At 48.5% G+C, this 23,772-nt stretch overlaps 1 protein-coding gene across 1 annotated transcript in view; it reads left to right on the forward strand.

Moving 5' to 3' along the window:
- LOC142559393 (arylsulfatase B-like) overlaps window positions 1-23,772 on the forward strand; it is a 250,385-nt gene that overhangs the window by 211,736 nt on the left and 14,877 nt on the right. Inside the window, exon 9 of the mRNA XM_075670995.1 lies at window positions 7,108-7,556. Within this exon, the coding sequence (XP_075527110.1) occupies window positions 7,108-7,556 (449 nt within the window). The remainder of the gene's footprint in view (window positions 1-7,107; window positions 7,557-23,772) is intronic.

Genomic DNA, 23,772 nt, shown 5'->3' on the forward strand with positions numbered 1-23,772 from the left:
GCTGTTTTTATACTCTCGCAGTTGAGGGCAAGAAGGAACCCCTCAAAAGACGAGCACGTGAATGTACAATGGGCTAATGGTGACGCACACTGTCGTAGCGATGCCGTAGCACCATGTCGAGCACGATCTCGTAGCACCCTGTCGTAGCGCTGCCGTAGCACCATGTCGAGCACGATCTCGTAGCACCCTGTTGTAGCGCTGCCGGTCGGGCACAATGACTGTAATGAGAGGATGATCCCTATGCGGTCGCATCGCCGCAGTCGCGCCTGGAAACACCTGGCGGGGAGCGTTGCGGCGACGACGATCGGGCCAAAATGTCTGCCGCCCCGCCGCAGTCGCGCCGGCAAAACCACGTGTCGCAGGCGAAACGCAACAGACCGCCCCGCCGGGGGAAGGAGATCCCGATGGACAGGGGACTGCATCCGCTGTCCGGAGGGATGTCGCTCGATGATGCACATAACCGAAGTCGGGCGTCCCTCGACGTTTCTTGAGCGCAGCGCACAGAGAAGGCCTCGTTCTCTCGTTCAGGTTCGCACGGGACACTGCAAAGTGACTTCGGGAGAGTTCACATTTTTGTTCTCGTTCCCGGCAAGCGTTAGAACTACGCTGAAACTCAACCGCTCAGTCAGCAAGCACGGCACAACCCTCACTAAGCCCTGCCAGGCTCTTTCCCCTTTTTATACCACTGCCTAGTTCCTTACAGTAGTCTAGCATCACTCAGAACGCGTCCACAAATTGGAAAATTGCACTAGAAAGCATATCATCACTTTGAAACACTAAACAAAAGCAATATGTTAAAAAAAATCCTGCCTCAGAAGAAAAACATCAGTAACAAACAATTTTGAGGCTGATTCCTACGTTAGGGGCTTCGACTTAAGCCATCGGCGTTACCGTTGAGACTCCCCTTTTTGTAACGCACCTCAAAGGAATATTGTTGTAAAGCGAGGCTCCAGCGCAGGAGGCGGCCATTTTTGGGAGAGATGGTCTGCAGCCATTGGAGAGGGCAGTGATCCGTCTCAATGATAAACCTCGAGCCGGCTAGATAGCATGACAATTTCTGAACGGCCCACACGAGACATGCACACTCTTTCTCGGTGGCGCTATACGCCTGCTCACGACTGGTCAGCTTACGACTAGCATACAGGACGGGGTGTTCTACTTCTCCCTTTTCCCGTTGGCACAGTACAACGCCCATGCCTCGCTCACTAGCATCGCACTGAACAATGAACCCTTTTGTATAGTCTGGCGATCGTAGCACAGGCTGGTTTGTTAGGGCACAATTTAGGGCGCTAAAAGCTCTTTCCTTTGTCTCGTCCCAGACGACTGTTTGAGGCTCTGTTTTTCTTAGAGCATCCGTCAGGGGAGCCGCGATATCAGAGTACCTAGGGATGTACCTCTGATAGTAGCCGGCGACACCTAAGAACGACCGAATATCGGTCTTTGTGCGCGGTTGCGGAAAGTCTCGCACAGCGGCCACTTTTATTTCCGAGGGGCGGCGACGACCCTGACCAATCACGTGACCGAGGTAGACAACCTCGGCCTGTGCTAACTGGCACTTAGGAGCCTTGACTGTCAAGCCCGCTTCGCGCAGGCGGGTTAGCACTGCCCGCAAGTGTGCCATATGCTCAGACCAGGATGCGGAGAATATCGCTACGTCGTCTAGATACGGTAAAGCGAATTCTTGCTGTCCCCGCAACACTTTATCCATGAGACTTGAAAAACAGTATGGCGCGTTCTTCAAACCAAAACTCAACACTTTAGGACGGAATGTTCCCATTGGTGAAATGAACGCCGCATACCTACTAGCCTCTTCTGTAAGTGGAACCTGCCAATAACCCCTGACAAGATCTAGGGTGGAAATAAACTGAGCGCTACTAACTTTCTCAAGGCGCTCCTCGATGTTAGGGATCGGATAAATTTGATCCTTAGTGATGGAATTAAGCCTGCGGTAGTCGACGCAAGGACGAGGTTTCTTGCCCGGTACCTCAACTAAAATCAAAGGGGAGGTATAATCACTCTCACCTGCCTCAATAACACCGAGCTGTAGCATTTTCTTTACCTCAGCCTCCATAATATCGCTCTGGCGGGGTGACACCCGATACGCCTTGGATCGTACTGGCTCTGTGGAGGTAAGTTCTATATCATGAGTAAGTACAGAAGTCCTACCAGGCCTCTCAGAGAACAGACCTTGAAACTCTTGTAATAGCTGGTGTAGTTCGGTTTTCTGCTCGGGCGACAGCGGTGCTTTACTGATAAGGTCACTAATGACTTGACCGGTGTCTTCCCTGTTCGTCACTGAGCCTAGTCCTGGAAGCTCGACCGGAAGCTCTTCAGGAACGTTTACCATCATGCACACCACTGCTTCCCTTTGTCTATAAGGTTTGAGCAGATTACAGTGGTAAACTTGCTGTGCTTTCCGCTTTCCTGGCAGACTTACCACGTAGTTAACGTCCGACAGTTTCTGAACAATTCGCGCTGGGCCCTCCCACTGCACGTCTAGTTTGTTGTTTAGCGATGTGCGCAATATCATGACCTCATCGCCCACCTCAAAACGACGGGCCCTGGCTGTCCGATCATAATAAACCTTGGCCCTCTGCTGGGCCTTTGTCATTGCTTCACCTGACAACTCCTGTGCCCTTCTTAAGCGTTCGAGGAGCTTAAGTACGTACTCCACCACGACTGGGTCGTCGCCCCTGCCTTCCGATGATTCTCGAAGCATGCGAAGCGGAGACCGAAGCGAGCGACCGTACACCAGTTCAGCTGGCGAAAACCCCGTAGCTGCATGCGGCGCGGTCCTTAAAGCAAACATCACCCCAGGCAGACACAGCTCCCAGTCAGTTCGATGTTCAAAACACAACGCTCTCAACACGCGCTTCATGACGGAGTGGAGCTTCTCAACGGAATTCGACTGTGGGTGGTACACTGAGCTGTGTAGCAGCTTTACCCCACACCTTTCGAGAAAAGTTGTCGTCAAAGCGCTAGTAAACACTGTGCCCTGATCTGATTGGATTTCCGCAGGGAAACCAACTCGCGCAAATATGGACAGTAGTGCATTAACTATCTCAACTGAGCTGAGTTCTTTAAGCGGCACTGCTTCAGGGAACTTTGTCGCTGGGCAGATCACAGTCAAAATGTGTCTGTACCCCGTGGCTGTTACCGGCAGAGGTCCCACAGTATCAATAACGAGCCGTCTAAAAGGCTCCGTAATGATAGGTACCAATTTCAACGGCGCCCTCGATTTGTCCCCTGGTTTGCCCACCCGCTGACAAGTGTCACATGTCCTCACGAAATGGTCTGCGTCCCGAAAACACCCTGGCCAATAGTACTCTTGCAAGAGACGGTCCTTAGTTTTCTTAACTCCAAGGTGTCCGGACCACGAACCCCCGTGTGACAAGCGCAACAGATCCTGACGATAGCATTGAGGCACGATCAGCTGGTCGAACTCCACTCCTCTGCGGTCTAGATACTTCCGGTACAGGACTCCACCTCTTTCCACAAAACGCGCAGTTTTCCTGGCGATACCTTCTTTGACATTGCAGCGCACGTTTTCCAGGCTGCCATCCTTTTTTTGCTCGGCTATCAAAGCCGTCCGGCTGACTTTTAGCAACCTATCAAGTCCGTCTGACGTAGGCGCGAGGAGCAAATCAGTAGATAGCTCTTCTAACTTTCCCGCGTCGGGCGTTTCCTCTCCAGTATCTGGCGCCTTTAACGTTACAGACTCAAGTTTATTCAGTTCGGGCGTGCTCGGAATATCAGCTTGCTGCGCCTCTGACCCTTTTTCGTTGTTTGATAACGTCGGCCCCGCAACTACCGCCTTTGCAGCGAGCTCCCGAACCTTTGATCTGGTTAAGGCCTGAACACTAGCTTCACCAAACAAAAGCCCCTTCTCGCGCAGGAGGTGATCGGACCTGTTTGAAAATAGGTACGGGTACTGGGGGGGCAGCATAGATGACACTGCCGCCTCCGTCTCAAGCGCTCCGAAAGGTCCTTCAATAAGCACTTTTGCTACCGGCAGACACACGCTATGAGCTTCCACGGCTTGCTTGATCCATGCGCACTCGCCCGTGAACATATGGGGTTCTACGTAAGACGGGTGAACTACATCCATCGTAGCTGCGGAATCGCGAAGCACTCGGCACTCTTTCCCGTTCACGAGGAGGTCTCGCATGTAAGGCTCGAGAAGCTTCATGTTCTCGTCAGTGCTGCCTATTGAAAAAAACACAACTTTCGGTGTTGTTTCCGGACACTGCGCCGAAAAGTGACCCGGCTTCTGGCACGTATAACAAACGCGCGCTTGCCTCATCTCGAACCGCTTTCTGCGTTCGGCTTCGGCTGCCGCCGTCTCTTTACGTTTGGTCGGACTGCTTTCACTCGCATCCTCACTACGCGTGTTCCCCTTTGCTCTCATGGGTGTGAACTTCGGCCTCTCAAACTTCGAGCCAAATTCACCCTTTTGACCGTCCTTAGCTCCGCGAGCTCGACGCGTCACAAACTCCTCGGCTAGCTCAGCGGCTCTAGCCACCGTACTCACGTCTGGCCTATCCAAGACCCAGTACCGCACGTTCTCCGGTAACCGACTATAAAACTGTTCTAGCCCGAAACACTGCAGAACTTTATCGTGGTCACCGAACGCTTTCTCTTCTTTGAGCCACTCCTGCATGTTTGACATAAGCTTGTAGGCAAACTCTGTATATGACTCACTCTTGCCTTTCTCACTCTCCCGAAACTTCCGACGGAACGCCTCTGCTGACAGCCTGTACTTCTTTAGCAGACTCGATTTCACTTTGTCGAAATCCTCTGCCTCCTCTCTATCCAAGCGAGCGACTACGTCGGCCGCCTCGCCGGGTAACAAAGTGAGCAAGCGCTGTGGCCACGTTTCCCGAGAGAACCCCTGCTTCTCGCACGTTCGCTCGAAGTTAACCAGGAACAAACCAATGTCCTCTCCAAGCTTAAACGGCCGCATCAGGTCAGTCATTTTGAACAATACTCGTTCTCCTGCACCGTGTGCCTGACTTCCATTACGAGCGCGTTCCATCTCAATCTCGAGACGCTTCATTTCCAACGCGTGTTGACGGTCGCGCTCTTCTTTTTTCTCTTGTTGCTCTCGCTCTTTTTGTTCTTTAAGTTCGCTCTCCTGTCTTTTTGCAGTCTCCCTCTCCTCAATGGTCTCAAGGCATTCCGACAGCTCGTCATCCTCAGCTTCTAACTCAAGAATAGCCTTTAGCAGTTCTGGTTTTCTGAGTTTGTCCGAGACATCCAGACCCAACTCTCTTGCAAGCTCCAACAATTTCGGTTTGCGCAACGACTTCAAATCCATGGCTGCTCTGAATGCTGCTTTCTCTACTGCCTATTATTGTCTTGCCGCAAACTAACCCGGCAGCAACGACAACCACAACTACCAGCTCTGTTTCTGACACTAACAAAAGCCTGGCAAAGCTCAGAAGAAGAAAGTCCCGCACTCACCAAACCTCGCAGGCAGGAATTCAGCGCAGTCGTTCCGCTGCAGGCAACCAGGCATCACACAGGGCTCGTTGCACTGCTCCCGGATCGTCGTTGAGCTGCTCAGCATACAGTCAACTGCATCTCTTCGCTGCTGGCCTCCGTTGTCGCGATCTCACCGCTGGCAGACAGTTGTTTGGATCGCACCGCTGGTACGATCTGTTGGGAACTCGGCGCTGACGCCCGTGGTTGTACCTGGGTCGCAAGCCCCAAGGGTAGCGTTGGCCTGGCGGCCTGGGGTACAACTGGAAGCATCCGAAGGTCCCGGCAAAGCATGAGTCGACTGGTAACAACGAAACAACTTGTTTATTTTAACATCGCAAAGAGTTGGCGGTCAGGTTTGACCGAAGTAGAGAGACGGGAGAGCACTTCATTCAACAGAAGAAATCGGAGCCCTCCTTTTGGCGTCCGGGGGCAGCTGTTTTTATACTCTCGCAGTTGAGGGCAAGAAGGAACCCCTCAAAAGACGAGCACGTGAATGTACAATGGGCTAATGGTGACGCACACTGTCGTAGCGATGCCGTAGCACCATGTCGAGCACGATCTCGTAGCACCCTGTCGTAGCGCTGCCGTAGCACCATGTCGAGCACGATCTCGTAGCACCCTGTTGTAGCGCTGCCGGTCGGGCACAATGACTGTAATGAGAGGATGATCCCTATGCGGTCGCATCGCCGCAGTCGCGCCTGGAAACACCTGGCGGGGAGCGTTGCGGCGACGACGATCGGGCCAAAATGTCTGCCGCCCCGCCGCAGTCGCGCCGGCAAAACCACGTGTCGCAGGCGAAACGCAACAAAAGCAAGCACAAGGACAAGATAACGTCAGCGCAAGCGATCTTCAAAAAGGGACTCAAATTCACAAACCAAAGAATTATTTTTTATAAAAAAATAAAATAAAATAAAAACTTTATACCAGAGTGTGCTATTCCATCTGTCAGCCCCCTTTCTTGTTATAGGACCACGAGGGAGTCGAATGCTCTCCCGTCAAGTATTGCTGGTATACAATGTAATGAAAAGTTTTACCGCGCTTTGTGTGCTGAAATGAGTGTCAATTGATGTAGATATGTATGTACCCCCCTGCTGTAATGCCTTCCAAGACCAATGCAGGTACTCAATAAATAAATAAAAATAAAATAAATACAATAACACTCACTTCTTACACAAGCATCAGTTTTCACTTATTGCGAATAAACTCCCATAGCCATTTAATGCCCCATGTATTTAGTGGAATGCTACCTAATGAGACTTGGATAGTAAAAATTCACAGTAAAACTGCGGTCTTCAGCACATGTGTCACAGAGGAAGAATGTGCCTATAATAGTTGCTAATACGACTTCAGACGGAAGTTTTCGTTGGTCTGCAATAGTATGTGAAAGCAAGAACTTTTTAAACACCACCTTGTTGCAAAAGTATGTCCCAAAAGTTGTTGGCAGTTACAGCAAGCAAAACGAGGAAAGTGTTTTCAGCGTGTTATTTGCTGCATACTAGTTAGAGGAGGGCATCAAGAAAGCATGGTGTCGCTGCCTCGTTTTCTCTGCTTCTTCTACAATGATGACAAGTAGATAAATGAATAAAAATCATTAAAGGTCATTGATCTTGCTTTCCTTGGCAGGCGGCGACGTTAAAGACCTGGGCGCTATCGATGGCCTAAACCAGTGGGAGGCTCTCTCGCTGGGCAACCCATCGGCGCGCCAAGAGCTGCTCATCAACCACGACCCGACCAACAGATGCGGCACCGCACTGAGGGTGGGCAACTACAAGCTGGTCGTCGGCACACTCCACAATGGCACCTTGGACGCACACGTGAGCACTCGCGACGAGCAGGACACGCCCACCAACACGGACCTGGACGAGGTCATGGAGAACTCGGCAGTGGGCAGGACGCTCAGAAAGTTCTACCGCGTGAGTCCACTGCCGATACAGCGAGGCTGGAGAAAAGAAGCACTCATCGACTGCGGGAAAGATTCCACCACCAACTTCAAGTCATTCCAAGAGTCCTACCTTTTTGACATCGCCAACGACCCGTGCGAATTGAGGGACATCTCACAAGAAGAGCCTAAAGTGAGTTTAAAAGGCACAATTAAAACGGCACGGAAGCACTTTCCGAACATGTTAAGGAACCGTTGCCGATCCATAGACATCGCATGCTACCGTGAGCGTGCGAGCAAAATATTATTCTGATGCATGCAGCATGGAGCCTTCAATGTAGCATAATGCCTTTGCAACGTAAGCGATGACGTGATGAGCAAGTGTAACGGTCCGTATGTGCTAGCGAATGGCCGACCATTTGTGACCATGAATAACTCACGCGGACAAGGTCGCACATGCATGCCCACATTTTCAGATCATTAAACAAGCGTGGAAGCAGTGGCTTTGACTTGTGTCACCAATGAAATATCCTTAGTGCCAAGATATAAAAAAAGGATAAAAGCAATTGCTAATACTGCGCCTTGCTATCCACTTCGGCCATTACTTCAGATATCTGGCAAAATTAGTGAGAACAATTTTTACAATATTACGCTATGTTATGCGCTACAAAGGGAAACAAACTACTCCATATCTACGTACTCTGGGTAACTTAAACCTAAGCGCACATATCTTCAACACCAGATATTTAGAATATTCTGAAATGCATCTGACCAGAACTAATTACGGTGAAGATAGGTTATGCTGCATCATCCCCAGAATATTATGAAATTTCCCTGAACACGACTTAAATATAAAGCGTTTAACACTTACACCACTTAAATGGCGTCATGTGCAGCAGATATTTTATACTGCATTCCACTTCTTTTATTGAAAAACGTTTCACTATGTCGTTTGAATCTGTGTTTTGTTATTTGTAAACTAAGAAATGGGTCATGCGAACTCAGTGCATCAGATATTTATTGTAACTTTTGTTTTCGTTCCTGTTTTATTTATTAGTTAGTTACTCAACAATATAAGATTGTCACGATGCTTGGGGCAAAAAGTGGCATTATATAGTCACCTGACAAGGCCTCTAGCACCATGTTAGCATTCACTCCACAAGATATTCTCATACAAGACTGAAATTAACATCCAATTCATACATGCACAACTGCAGAAAATAACAAGTAGGTTTTGCCACTACAGTGGGCATCCACAAATAACAGTAACAGAATATACAATAACAATTCAAGCACAACATAGTATACAACCAGTATACAACTACAATCAATATACAGCGGTGTGAGCAACCAGTAAATCAACACCATTGTTACGAAGCCAACTCATTCCGAGAGAGACATTCTGCTTGTAGCAGACGACGAAGAAGACGGTGTTATGATCGAGCTGTCAGGTGCGAAAAGCATTCAAACGGGCTTCCTCACATTAACATAATTGCCCTCTTCTCTGAATCGACACCACTTCGTTCTCCACGAGCTGACACAAAAGGATGGAAGCAGAAACCAAAAGTCAAGACGACGTGCCGATTTTGCCCTAGCTGACACAAAAGGATAGAAGCAAGAATCAAATGTCAAGACAACATGCTGCTTTTGCCCGAGCTGACACAAAAGGATAGAAGCAAGAAGCAAACGTCCAGACGACATGCCGCTTTTGCCCGAGCTGACACAAAAGGATAGAAGGAATAGCCAGACGTCAAGACGACGCCATCCCTTTTCTCCGAGCTGGCACCAGGGATGGGCAAAAGGGAAGGACAGGCTGTGGAGGAAAACGGCGACGACGACAAGACCGCCAGTGCTTATTTAAGGCCGTGCTGTCCCACGTGTTAATAAGACCGCTCGAGACTTGGATGAGGGTCACATCCATGTGCCAATGAAGTGAATACAATCATTTCTGCTCTTCTTCATGCTCACTACGTCCAGCTTCGTCGTCGTTTCCTGATTCCTGTGGTGAAGGCCCACCTCACCCGGTCGAGATCATATCAACGGGTCTGTCTGGTATGCACTGTCCACCATCTTGGTTGCTGCTGTGTACCTCGTTGTAAATACACTGTAAATAGTCATGCCTCGTGTCGTTTCACGTAACGTCTTTGTGATCAAGGTCGTGGTTGTTCCCTGTGCCCAAGGCGGAGCTGCGCAACAGCCGCCTCATCATGGTTCTGGCCATGTCACTCGGTGCCGGAACATCGCGGCCGCCACCTGCCCCTCCCGTCGTTCCCACCTACGTAGTTCTCCCTCCTGCTCGGGATCCTGGCGTTTTTCCTGCTAGGATGGCATTGACATCGACAAATGGCTCAACCTTTATGGATGGATCAGCGCCAGCTACAGGTGGGACCCGACCCTTATGCTCGCCAACTTGCTGTTTTACCTCGATGGCCAGCCACGGGTGTGGTTCGAGACGCACGATGCCGACAAGCAGGGACTCTTTCAAAGAGAAGATCAACAACATTTTCGGTAATACCACTGGTCGGCAGCTTGCTGCGCGCAATGAACTGGCGACTCGTGCACAGACGTCTACCGAGTGATATGTCGCTTATATTCAGGATGTTATCTCTCTTTGCCGCCGGGTTGACGAGCACATGTCTGAGTCCGAGAAGGTTTCTCATGCGCTGAAAGGTATTGCTGACGATGCTTTTAATCTAGTCGGTTATACCAACGTTGATACTATCGACACCATCATCAAAGAGTGCGGGTGGTTTGAACAAGCCAAGACCCGCCGCATTCACGGCTGCCCAACACGGCCGCAACTTCATCGTGTGATAACGTTCGGCTGTTTCCCACCTATGATGACGTCACGCGCATTGTTCGTCGCGAGATTGAAGCTGCCTCTCGTGCACCTTTTCAACCTCCCGTATTTACAACGACCGTCAGTGACCTATCTCCGCGATTGGTGTCCTTCATCCAGGCTGTAGTAAGGCAGGAGTTTGAAAATATCGGCCTTCCATCGGCATGCCCACCGACTCGTCCTGATCCTCGGCGTTACTCCACAGGCACCGCTCGACTACACTACACCTCTTCTCCTTTGCCCTTCCGCAATCCTACAGAACGGAGAACACCCAACGATTAGCCCATCTGCTTCTTGTGTCATCAGGCTGGGCACATTACTCCTTTTTGCCGTCGCCGTTGGACCTACACTCCTCGCGAGACGTTCCGCACCTCCATGCGCCCTACTCCTTCGAGCCGTTCAGCCGCTGCTTTCCCTACTTACTATTCATCGTCTTCCCACGGGCCTCTTACCTCTGACGCCACTCCTGTTCTCTACTTCTCTCGTTCCCTCAACGTCGCCTCAACGCCGCCAATGCCGCTCACCGCAGCACCATCGCTTTTCTTCACCGACCTTCTCTGGAAGCTCGCAGCCGGAAAACTAGATTGTGCAGCTTATGGAGGTGAAGCTTCAATGCCATCGTCCCCTGCAAATCCTCTACTGACGGTCCCCACTCACCATAGCCTCCTAGAAGTAAAAGTCGACAATGTAACCGCCCTCATCGATATTGGCGCACACGTATATATTATGAGCGCCCTTTCACGCTGCCGGCAGAAGATTATGATACTGTCTACGACACAGACAGTCCGTGTTCCGATGGTGGCACCGTTGAAGTGATAGGGATGTGCACTGCTCGTGTCAGCATTGCCGGTCGTCACACTGTTGTTCTTTTGCCGTCCTTGCTCGCTGCCCACATACATCTTATACTTGGCCCTGACTTTCTTTCGGCACACTCGGTCTTATTTGATTGTTCTTTTGATACGCTCTGCCTAGATGTTCCTCTGCTATCAGATGCCTGTGATATGCCTGTTAGCCGCTTAAGCCCTACCGCTTTTGTTCGCCTGCCGCCTCGAGCCGTCACATACGTCTGTTTGTCATCGACTCCTCCCGTTCCTGAAGGCGGCTATATCATCACCCCTATTGCTGACTTACGACTGACGCGTAATGTTACTGTACCACACACCATCGGTACAATAGCAGATAACTGTGTGTTCCTCCCGCTCCTAAATTTTGGTCTGACCCCTCAAGTGTTGCCCGACAAGATGTCGCTTGCTCAACTCACTGCTATAACAGACAATGACGTGAAGGTTGTCGCCATAACTGATCCTGATGAATTTGAGGTTTCCCAATCACCAGGTTCTGACGACACCATTTTTCGAAAAATGATTGGATCAGACCTTTCGCCTGATCATCACGCTCTCTGTTGGCTTTCTTCACTGAAGGACCCTACTGGATGACTCGGTCATTGGGCGCTGCGCCTTCAGGAGTATTCTTATTCAGTTGCCTGCAAGTCTGGCCGCCTCCATCTGGATGTGGACTGCTTGTCCCGCTACCCTGTTGACCAACCAGATGTATCGTACATCGAGCTAAGCCCCTACATCTTGTCTTCTAAGTTTCGCCAAATTGGTGACGAACAACGTCATGATGCTTCCTTGCAATCGCTCATTCACCATCTCGAATCTACCCCTAATGACGCGTCACTGTGCATGTTCGTCCTCTTGAATGGCACAATTTACCATTGTAACGTCCAGCAAGATAGCCCTGAGATGCTTCTCATTGTACCTAAACATCTGGGTTCCATGGTCCTACGTGAGCTTCACGCCGAACCAACTGCTGGTCACCTTGGCGTATCACGCACGTACGAATGTGTCCGCCACCGCTTCTTTTGGCGCGGTCTCGCCCGCTCTATCCGACGTTAGGTAGCCTCTTGCGATAAATGCCAACGTTGGAAACGACCTGCCGAACTCCCTGCTGGACTGCTTCAACCGCTCTTCATCCCGACCGAACCATTCTTCCGTGTTGGTTTAGATATTCTCGGTCCTTTTCCGGAGTCAAAATCCGGCAACAAGTGGGTCGCCATTGCTATAGGTTATGCGACCAGGTATGCAATCACTCGAGCACTCACCACCAGCACTGCTACTGACATTGCCATTTTTTTGCGATGTGATGTTATTCTACACCACGGTGCCCCACGTCAATTGTTCACAGATCGAGGCTGCGCATTTTTGTCCCGTGTAATCAACGATCTTTTGCGCCCCTCGTCAACGCAGCACAAGTTGCCCACTTCCTACCATCCCCAAACAAATGACTTCACTGAGCGCCTAAATCGCACCCTCACGGACATGCTCTCCAATGTACGTTTCATCTGACCACCGTGGCTGAGACTTCGCGCTACCTTACGTAACCTTCGCCTACAATTCGCCGCGCCACGACACCGCCGCTTATTCACCCTTTCATATGCTCTTTGGCCGCGAACCAATGTTACCACTGGGCACCCTACTTCCGGATACTACAGCGCCGCCTAGCGAATATGCACGTGATGCAGGGCAGATCGCCCGCACTAAGCCATAGAGAATAACTGCCAACCTTGCAAGCGACGCAGAAGCGCCTTTATGACAGCCGGCATCACGACGTTCGTTTCTCACCCGGTGCCTTAGTTCTACTGTAGTGACCAATATGTCGCGTTGGCTTGTCAAAGAAGTGGTTGCCTCGGTACACTGGCCCTTACTGGATCGTCTGCCAGGTCACGGATGTCACCTACGAGATTGTCCCGTCTCGCCGACTGTGCCACCTACGACCGATCCCAGTGACATAGTTCACGCCAGCGGACTGAAAGCATACTGTCCTCCTTCTAACATCACTGTTTAAAGTGCACCGAGACGGCGCTCCTACCACCGGGGATAATATAACGAAGCCAACTCATTTCGAGAGAGACATTCTGCTTGGAGAAGACGATGAAGAAGAAGGGTCTGTCTGATGTGCAGGCTGTCCACCATCTTAGTTCCTGCTGTACACCTCATTGCAAGTACACTGTAAACAGTCGCACCTCCTGTTGTTTCACGTAACAATATGATTACAAATTCAGTGCCAAACAGAGTCAAGTAAATATACCTTAGATTGCTTGCTGAATAGTGCTAATGAAGGAGAAGATGTAATTAAAGACAAATTGTGGGTTGGTATTCAAGAAATTTTGAATTTCCCAATTTAATCACTGCAATCCGTGATTAGTTCTTGTTTTTGGCTTGGTAAATATCAAACACCTGAAATTGTATTTCGCGGAAGCGTTACTGTATGTGGATATAAATAATTGATAATCAACTGTGTATTGTCACGTGGTGGTGACGTTGAACACAGTAGGAATACTGTGAAAGACAAAACTAACATTTATTGGGCGAACCTGTGCCCACAAAAACAGGCTACACTTATAGCTCAACGATAGCGGCGAAGACGGTCGGCGATCGTCGAAAATCTGATCAGCGGGTCAAGCACGTCGGCTTTTATAGATCAGTCGTCGAATGTTTCAGAGAAACCGCTGGCACCCGCGTGTCTTCCACAAAGTTCTACACTATTCGCGTCGCGCACACATGTGATCAGATTACACAAGGTTCGGTCAGAGACACCGGATAGAAGCATCGATAACATTCCAGAAACTTTCGATACATGCAGGCGCGTCCTGCGCTCTGCGATAACATTTGTTATGCCCCAACCACTGGCACGCGCCGAAAGCTTCGGCGCGCGCTGGCAAGCGAACGCGTCGCTTCGCTTCGGCTGGAGGGAAAGGGCGCGCAACCACTGGAGACAAGCTCCGACGCGCGCCGAAGCTCGCTCCTCGGCTGCGGCGCACTGTTGCTGGACTATTCCGCCTTCATTTGTCAAAGTCCGGCCTAAAACAGCCTGCTGTAAACTAAGCTTGAAACAATAAGGCTGTGATCTGTATGTGCTTTTAGATACCAAAAACACGTTTGCATAATGAATATACACCTGCCGCAACAGTTCGTTTTTATTTTTGAAGTAACAATAGTGTACAAAATATCGACATCAGCGCTCGCGCGTCGTCTGTCTGCAAGATCGCTTTGCAAACACCTGCACGACGATGCCATATATCAAAAACTGTTGTACCATTTCATTTTTTGGTAGCTTATTGCACAGCCAACTATGTAAGAATTAGGCGTGCAATGGTATAACTGAAAAAAATCTGTGTTGGAAATATTGCCACGTAGTAGTGACGGTAAATAAATAGTGCCGGCTCAATGGCAACGATAGCGGCGAGCAATGTCGGCAATCGTAGAAAATCTCATCTGCGGGTCAAGCGCGTCGGTTTGCATACGTCAGTCGTCGAAAGTTGGCCTATTCGCTGGTGCCCGCGCGCCTTCCAGAAACTACAACACAATTCGTGTCGCGTATGCAATCAGATTAGCAAGGTCCGTCGACAACAGACAGAACCATCGATAACATTCGCGAAACTTCCGATACGTTCAGGCGCATCCTGCACCGAGCGATAACGTTTTAACATTTTTTAGCCGGTGAAATACGGTAACCGGATACAGATAAAGCATCCGTGTCAATATAATTATGCTTGTTGGTGCATGAGAGAAACGTGAAAAAGTGGCTTCTGAGAAAATCAGCAAAACAGAATTGAAACACCTGTAGCACTCACAAAAAAAAAAAGAACAACTAGAATAGCTAAAATGTATGTAATTCGTATCTTGTCTCCCCCCAATTCTTGATTCTGCCAAATCTAGCCCATGGAGCACCTCTATTATTCTAGGTTGTTTTGATGCATCAACACCGCATCTGGAGGCCTTCACATTGAGTTTATTGCTACAAAACATTTTCACAGTGTAAGGGCCATGTTCTATTGTAACTGGTTTCCACATATCAAGTTTGCCTTTCTTTACATTAATGAAATGGCATACCGTCAGATAATACAAGCTTGAGAATTAGAGGGTTTTAATAGGAGTCTTTCGTTGCCCTTTGCCAAGTCATACTATTGAAGCACTTATTCGCATGCATGGGAGCAGCTCATTTGCATAGTATAAGAAATATATAAACAGGTTATTTTCACAATTTATACACTTCGTCACCACAAAAAGAAAAATTGCAGTTTATTGTTTTCAGCCTGCTATGATGTCTTGACTGAGAAAGATATATTCAATTTGTTCTGCGAGGCACGCAATAATTGCTGTGGCATATTTTATTGCACAAAACTGCATACAGTAGCCAGCCATTATTAAAACTCAGAAGAAATTAATAGCACAATGCATATGATCAGGCACATAGCATATTATTGCACTTTCCTAATTCATGCCAGAACGACGACCACAGGCGTCCTTCTCTAACAAGGTCAGCATCCATCGTGCCTCCTAACCTCCCTACCTTTCATTTATCATTTTCTCTCTCTCTTCTTAATTCATGCCCTTTTTTTAATTGCACAAAAGCTACTGCACTAAAATAGTATACTAGTACATACTTAAAAAGCACAATTTTATACTACGATAATAATCAATCATTCAAATTTTCATTGTAGTGCCCAGGAACAGCTAGAGAGCCTTTGTACTGGTGCACTTAACGAGCTTTAAGGAATGTATAATGTCATGGACCACCTTATACAGGAACAAAAGGTGCGATTAATTAAGACTTGAATCTAGAGGTGCGAGTTGAAGTATATTTGACAAGGCTCAACTGTGGTTGCCAGAATGGCAAAAGTGGTGCTTGAAGATAGACATCATTTTGTTCTGGATGCGTTCAATAAGGTCAGAATTAGATTTGCTCATTGCACCCCCCTCCTACAGAGGCATACTCTAGTAGTTGGAGGCACACAGCAGAATTTCAGAAACACAACAGGTGAGTGGAAATCATGCAATATACGGCAAGCAATTCCGAGAGCGTGAAGGGCATCTTGTGTAATTATCTATGTGAAGAGAAGCTTAGCATTTTGTCGAAGTACACACCAAGATCTTTCATTTCATCGACCCTAAGGAGTGGAGCATCACGTAGGGTGTATCAAAATTTCACATGGTGCGTTTTGTGCATATAACTTAATGCCATAGTGTTGGAAGCATTTAAGAGTACTTATTTTTTCTGCACCAGTTTGAGAGTGAAAAAATGTCTTTTTGGAAGTCAATGCAGTGGTGAACACTGTTGACAGTCTGAAATAGTTTTTAAGTTGTCGGCACACAAAGTCATGCTGTTCATTTATTAAAATGCTCTCAGCACTAACAGAAAGCGAGGAATCCCATATCGATTCAAACACCTGACGCACTGAAGAGGATAGATATAGGTCGGCAGTTAGTAACTGCACATCCAGCACCTGATTTGTGCATGGGCAATGCTCATGCTACCTTCCGAGTGCTAGAAGAGGTACTAGACTTTAGGGAACTATTGAAGATGCTTGTGAGAATGAGGAACAAGTATGCTTCCATACGTCTTAACCCTTTCAGACACCGCTTTATCCCGTTGATTGAAAAGTTGCTTTCACCACATCTCTTGCATACTCAGAATCGTAGAAAGTGTACAGTTGCAGCAAATATTAAGAATTTTCAATTGTTTAGCGAGTTTTGTCAAGTTTACAAAATTTCGACTCCATGCGAAAACTCACTACAGGAACACAAAATATGAGAACATGTACTATATCGTGTTTTGAAAAGCTTGAAAAGCACTTATCCAGCCACTTGACAATTATGCCTGGTGCACGACATTGTAAAAAACAATGAAAGAAGTGAACTCGCTACATACAACGTACTGACACAGAGTAACAACACCCAGCCGTCTACCTTCCCACTCATTTTGTTAAAACATTCTGCACGTTATTCAAAATTGCAGCACAGTTCCAATAATAAGTGTTTCAAGATGTATGAAACACATTTTAAATACCATTACTTTCATCAGTGCTTTTGCTATTGATGCACGCTCCTGCTGTGCCCAATTGTGTAGACAGCGTCTCAAAGGGTTAAGCTCTGCGGAGGAAATACCATCAGCACCACAAGAAAGGGAAAGTTTAAGGCAAAGTTTAAGGCACTTCATATACTTGGAAACGAGGTTTTCATTGACTGTTAGCATACACTGCGCCAGACTGAGAAGGAAGGTTACTTGAAGCATATTTCACACCATATAGCAAACAGAAATGTTCTGCAAAGGCATCAGCAGTGTTCGAGACAACACCACTATTTCCATGAAGAAGACGTACATCTTTGGCAGTCTTTTTAGAAGGGAGAGCCCACAAAGCTCCAGAAATATTTTGAATTATGTGTCACGCTGGCTTCAACACAATCAACGTGGTCAAAGTGATGATTCTAATAATAACAATAATAATAATAACAACAATAATAATCTTAGTGGTAACTTGGCACACTAGACTAAAAAGAAGGCTGATGCCTGTATGTTAGAGCATCTGATAACCAGCCATCTAGAGCAGGAATTTGCAGGATGCAGAAGACACTTCCTTCCTCTCCATGTGCACACACACTTGCTCAATAACACAGCACGGCACACAGGCACACATTTCACAGGTGCACAACACACACGAGTGCCAATTCAGTCTGGTTCCAAGGAAGGAGAATCCAAATCGCCAGGGGGGTGGAGAGAAAGCTCTGCATGCCAGATATAATCATGGAGTTGTGGTGTCGGGCCATAGAGGCGCGATGAGGGCTCAGACTGTGCTGACCACTTGTTCAGACGAACTGAAGAAATATTAGTGCTGTCCAGAGAGTCGTCAAGCACCCTACAGTATAGACTAGTGCAATGTTGCGCTGGTATTGCAGGGTGTGCTACTTGAGGGGTTTGAGGCAATCCTAGAAGGCTGGCATGAGCTTGTGACAACCGAAAAGACGGGAGTAAAGGGTGCGTATTGTCCGGCGCTGAACAAGCTTGAGTTTGTTAGCGTCGCTAGTTTGGTACGGGAACTATACTGATGAGCAGTACTCAAGTCGTGACAGAATGATAGAAGTGTAGAGTGCTCGGAAAACCTTAGGTCATCAGGGAAGGGAGACACGCGACACAAACCCAAGAAAGGGCCGGTGCTTACATATAGTGCTGGTGACATATGCGGAAAAGTTGAGAGAACAGCTAAATGCTACACCCAGAATGGGAAGGGCCCGAACAGTCTTTATAGAAGTGCCTCCAAGGAAGAAGGTTGGACGTGCAGCAGTTTCGTTGTGGCTGATACGCATGGCAGCACTTTTTACGGTGCTACTACAAAGTTTGATCCCAGTCGTTCACCTTTACGGAATGTATTTATTGTAAGCACATATGCTGTGCATCAGCATATTGTTGTTGTGGAAGCGTTAACTTGTTAATCAAACACATTCTGCGCAGATGCATTAGTAACTTGGTTTTGAGTAGATCTTTGTCCTGACTACAATTTATAGTATTGCAGCAAGAAACATTTTAGTAGAAGCTGAAGGGATTCCAGCAGTTTAAGCATACTGACTGCACAAAACACTGACACCTTTTCACCTTCCCCACAATGCACTCACACCATCTACACTTTCCATAAGCAAAAAGTGAGATAAAAAATCAATTACAGTTTCATTGACTCAGTACTTGCTGCTTCTGAAGCGGGCATCGAAGCAATCGTGGTATACGCTGCTACACGCATAGGTCTTGCATGATGCAGGTCCTGCTATGCACTGCACACAGGGTACACGTTGCAAACAGATAATTTCTTTTTGCAGTGCTCAACTATAACGACACACTGACTCAAACATGACTGCATTGTCACGTATGCTTCAGTGCGTCAGTGTTCTTGATTGTTACACGAGCGATTTATGCCCAACTAGCCCAAAAGACGGACGCACTAGAAAGAAGTGAGTGAATGAGTACAGTGAACTTGTACTGAACTGGATTCACATGCCGAATAGAAGAGCGCAGTGTCAGCTGAAACAGGCGGCACGGCTGATTATGTAAGTACTTGTAATAGTTCGGCTACTAGTGTATTTCGCTTTCGGAAGTTATCTTTACCACTGGAAACAGCGCAGAGCTTGGCCGTGACACTTGAGTCAACCGACACCACACGAAACACGCCGCGGTTGACCAACCCAACTTCCACACGGTTCATTCACCACATCACACATCACACGAAGTCAGGAGTGCCATATTTTAAATCACTGCAGCACCAAACGGACCTGAAAATTCACTTCCTTCGACAGAGTTTCTTAGCTGGCCTCGTTCACTCGTCAGTTACGAACTCGATGGACCCGCTAGGCCTACGCGTAACGTAAACAACATCGGCGATAGGCGAGTGCTGATTATCCAGACTTCGGAACTCGTAAACATGTTTCCATTCGTTTTGGGCACAACAAAATACACACACAACAAGCACAGACGTTGCGGTAATCGTGATTCGGTTGGCTGTTTTAGCAGACGATCGCACTGAGCCCGGCGGAACCCAGTGGGCAGGTTGGATTAGTCGGCGTCGTTCGAAGTCGCTTCGGATCCACGTCGCACTGCCACAACCCGCGGTCGTCGGTCGGTCGGTCGTGTCGTTGTCGGCCTACTATTACAACACTGTCTTTCAAGAACGCTGTCGCGCGCGTCGTGCGTCCAAAAAACTCGGACGATCGTTGGTGCCGGAGCCTCCGCTTGGGCGGCCATTACAGGCATAGCAGCCGGAGGCTGCGCAGCCTTCGATTGGTTGACGCGTGCGACTCGTCGCAGCCTCTCATTGGTGCACGCCGGCGCAGCTTCGCCGCGCGTCGGCAAACTTCTAGCATCGGCAGTAGACAGGGTTGCCGTTGGTGGCTACTTTGCGCCAAATTGGCTACTTTTCGACCCCGTCTGGCGATGAAAATTTCACGTTGGCTCCTTGGCTACTTTCTGGCTACTTTGAACTTCTATTTTGGCGCATTTACTAGCCATTTTTTTTTGCAATTGCATATACAACAGCAAGCAAAGAAGAACAATTATTTTTAAAGCTTTGCTCTCCTCATGGCTGTTCCGGTCGCCTTGACGCGCGCGCGCCATAGCGCGCGCGTCCTGTACGCATATATTCTCTCCGCCGGCGGTGCGCACATAGAGACCAACTAGCAGACGCGGGTGCGCAGACGCACGGACTCTGGGTGATGGGCGCACGTCGAAGCAAAGCCCGTGAGGACGTTGCGCGCCATCTGGAGAAAATAACGCTAATTCTAGCGCACGGCGAAGCAAAGGCCGCAAGGACGCTGCGCTCCATCTGGAGAAAATAACACTAATCTAGAGTAATTTCTCCGTTAGGGTCATGCATCCGAAACCATGCGTTTAGGTGCAGCCGTGTGCACGGCATGACACCAGAGAGGAACGAGCAGTACAGGTGAAATAACACTTGTGTACCCCAAGGCGACAAAGCTTCTGTTTTTGTGCCTTCGGCTTGCCGACACCGGCGTCTACCATGGGAAAAGACGCAAGAGCAAAGCGCACGTTTCGAGAAGAATGGAGAAAGGACAAGAAACTGAGCGGTAAGCAAAACGGAAACTATTCTTTAGGCGTTTAGTCGCATGCCGCTTAGTATCTAATATGCATATTACCATGCGTTACAGGATGGATTTCGTCACGTGACGGCGGAACGACTGCTCACTTCAAGTACTGCAATTGCAACATTCGACCCCACTACAGTGATCTGTTGAAGCACGCAGAAACCAAAAAGCACCGCGAGTGCGCAGTAATCCCAAGTTCGCAACAAAAACTGCCGCAGCTTCTAGCGTCTTCGAGTCGAACGTACTATGAAAAGGCTCGCCGAGAGTTAAGGATCGCCTTGTACACTGCAGTGCACACTTCCATAAATGCTGTCGACGAACTTGGTGAGATTCTGCATTCCGAATTAAATGATTTTGATCTGCACAAAACGAAGTGCACGGCTATAATTACGAATGTTCTCTTCCCGTACTTCACGGAAAACATGGACAAACAACTGAACGGCTCCAGCTATTCTCTAATGGTGGATAAATCAACCGATGTATCCACGACAAAGCAACTTTGCATGGTTGTGCGGTTTCTGAGTTTAGAAGAAAACAGGATTGCAACCACCCTTCTTGATCTCGTAGAGCTGTCTGATGGAACGGTAGAAACGCTTCACGACACGGTATTGAAGACGTTGGACAAGCACGGCCTATCGATCAAGAACTGTCTCGGACTCTGCACCGATGGTGCAAATGCCATGTGCGGCAAACACAATTCTCTGTTCAGTCGTCTTAGTGAGGACAACAAAGACTTGATTCTGATCAAATGCTCTTGCCACAGCCTGGACCTTGTGGCATCCAAGTCGATGGAGGCGATTCCTTCTGCGGTTGAGCACTTAGTGCGAGAAACCTACAACTACTTTGCACACAGCAGCTGCCGGCAAGATGCTTATAAGAGACTGTATGCCAGTATGACAGTGGAAGATGAAAGTGCAAATCCACCGCCCAAGATTCTGTCGCTTTCGCAGACGAGATGGCTTGCTATTGCAGACTCTATAGAAAGAATTTTGGCGCAGTACCAGTCTCTCGAAGAGTTTTTTGAGAAAGCAGAAGATCGCAGCTACAACGTGCGCATTTTACGAGAGATGTATCCAGACAGAAAAAATTATGTTTACCTCGTGTTTCTTGCCTCAGTTCTCCGTAACGTTAAGCGAGTGAACAAAATGTTCCAAACAAACACAACTGACCCACTGGTTGTCTTCCAAGAGCTAGAAAATTTGTATTTGGAAATTCTTAGGCGGATTTTGAATCCATCAGTTTTGAGGCACAACACAACGGCAAGTCTGCTGTCGCTAGACCTGGCAAAAATGAAGTCGATTTTCCTGCAACCAGAGGTAGTGGACCTAGGTGACGTCTTCAGAGAGAAGATTTCACTAGTCCCTATTGAAGACCAACGGGCCGTGAGGGAGCGCTGTTTCCAATTCTTGAGGCAAATGGCGATGGGACTGCAGCAGCGACTTCCAAATGCCTCCTCTGCACTTCGAAGACTGTGTGCCATAAATCCCGATGGCATAGAAAGTGCTAAGAGCCGTGAATGCATAATGAAGCTACCGCTGCATTTTTTTGGATGTTCCTCAATCGAACTGGAGTCTGAAATACGCCAGCTGCAGAGTGTTAGCGGTGCACTTGATCGCGCATCATGTTTGACTTTCTGGCACGCAGCGGCATCGTACAAGGACCCTTGCGGCGAATGCCCTTTTCAACACCTGGCGCAAGGAGCACTGAAAATTTTGACCCTTCCAATTTCTAACGCTGATGCAGAGCGCGTGTTCTCTTGCGTGAACTTGACGAAAACAGAGATCCGTAACAAAATGAAGCTGGACTTGCTCATGGCGATTCTGCGAATCAAATTTGGGCTACGACTTCAAGAAAAAACAGCATCATCGTTTGACGTTCCTGCTGAGTTGTTGAATAGAATGTGCCAAAATTACTCCGGCATGAACACTGTAGATAAACTACGCGGACTGAACTTTTATTTATTTGCAACGTACCTGATGCTTGAAGGCCAAGCAAGAGAACCAAATTTCCTTGCTCTTTATTTACTCTGTGTTCTTGTGTTGATTCAAAATGATATTATTTATTGTTCATTAATAAAAGTTGCTTATAATAATGGTACTTTTCTACTTGGCTACAAATTTGGCGCCAAGACCAGGTGGCGTGGCTACTTTTGGCTACTTTTAGCCTCAGTTCTGGCTCTTTTTGAAAAATTCCCAACGGCAACCCTGGCAGTAGACATAATCGCTGCGCGACGTTCCGCTTCGCCGCGTTTCCGACCGACGCTTTGACGCATTTGGCTCTTCGGCGCGCGCCGAAGCTTTCCGGCGCGTGCCAGTGGTTGGGGCATTAGGCGGTAAAGCGTGTCGCCCGATAAAGACAAACAAGTACACGTGTCAATACCTCCCTCTTAAAAAGCATCGACCCGATGCTGCACACAAACGAAAGTAATAAAGAAGCACTCGTAGCAACGAAAACCACAAAAAAAAAAGGAACGTTCGTCAGCGTCCGTAAAAGGGTTTAATGCCCCAACCACTGGCACGCGCTGGAAAGCTTCGGCGCGCGCCGAAGGGTCAAATGCGTCAAAGCGTCGGTCGGGAACTCGCTGAAGCGGAACGTCGCGCAGCGATTATGTCTACTGCCGATGCTAGAAGTTTGCCGGCGCGCGTCGAAGCTGCGCCGGCGTGCACCAATGGGAGGCTGCGACGCCTCGCAGGCGTCAACCAATCGGAGGCTGCGGAGCCTCCGGCTGCTAGGCCTGTAATGGCCGACCGTGCGGAGACGCCGGCACCAACGATCGTCCGAGTGTTTTGGACGCACGACGCGCGCGACAGCGTTCCTGAAAGACAGTGTTGTAAAAGTAGGCCGACAACGACACGATCAACCGACCGACGACCGTGGGTTGTAGCAGTGCGACGTGGATCCGAAGCGACTTCGAACGACGCCGACTAATCCAACCTGCCCACTGGGTTCCGCCGGGGCTCAGTGCGATCGTCTGCTAAAACAGCCAACCGAATCACGATTACCGCAACGTCTGTGCTTGTTGTGTGTGTATTTTGTTGTGCCCAAAACGAATGGAAACATGTTTACGAGTTCCGAAGTCTGGATAATCAGCACTCGCCTATCGCCGATGTTGTTTACGTTACGCGTAGGCCTAGCGGGTCCAT

This window comes from Dermacentor variabilis, chromosome 10 (genome assembly GCF_050947875.1).
Source record: "Dermacentor variabilis isolate Ectoservices chromosome 10, ASM5094787v1, whole genome shotgun sequence".
Classification (NCBI taxonomy): Eukaryota; Metazoa; Arthropoda; class Arachnida; order Ixodida; family Ixodidae; genus Dermacentor; species Dermacentor variabilis.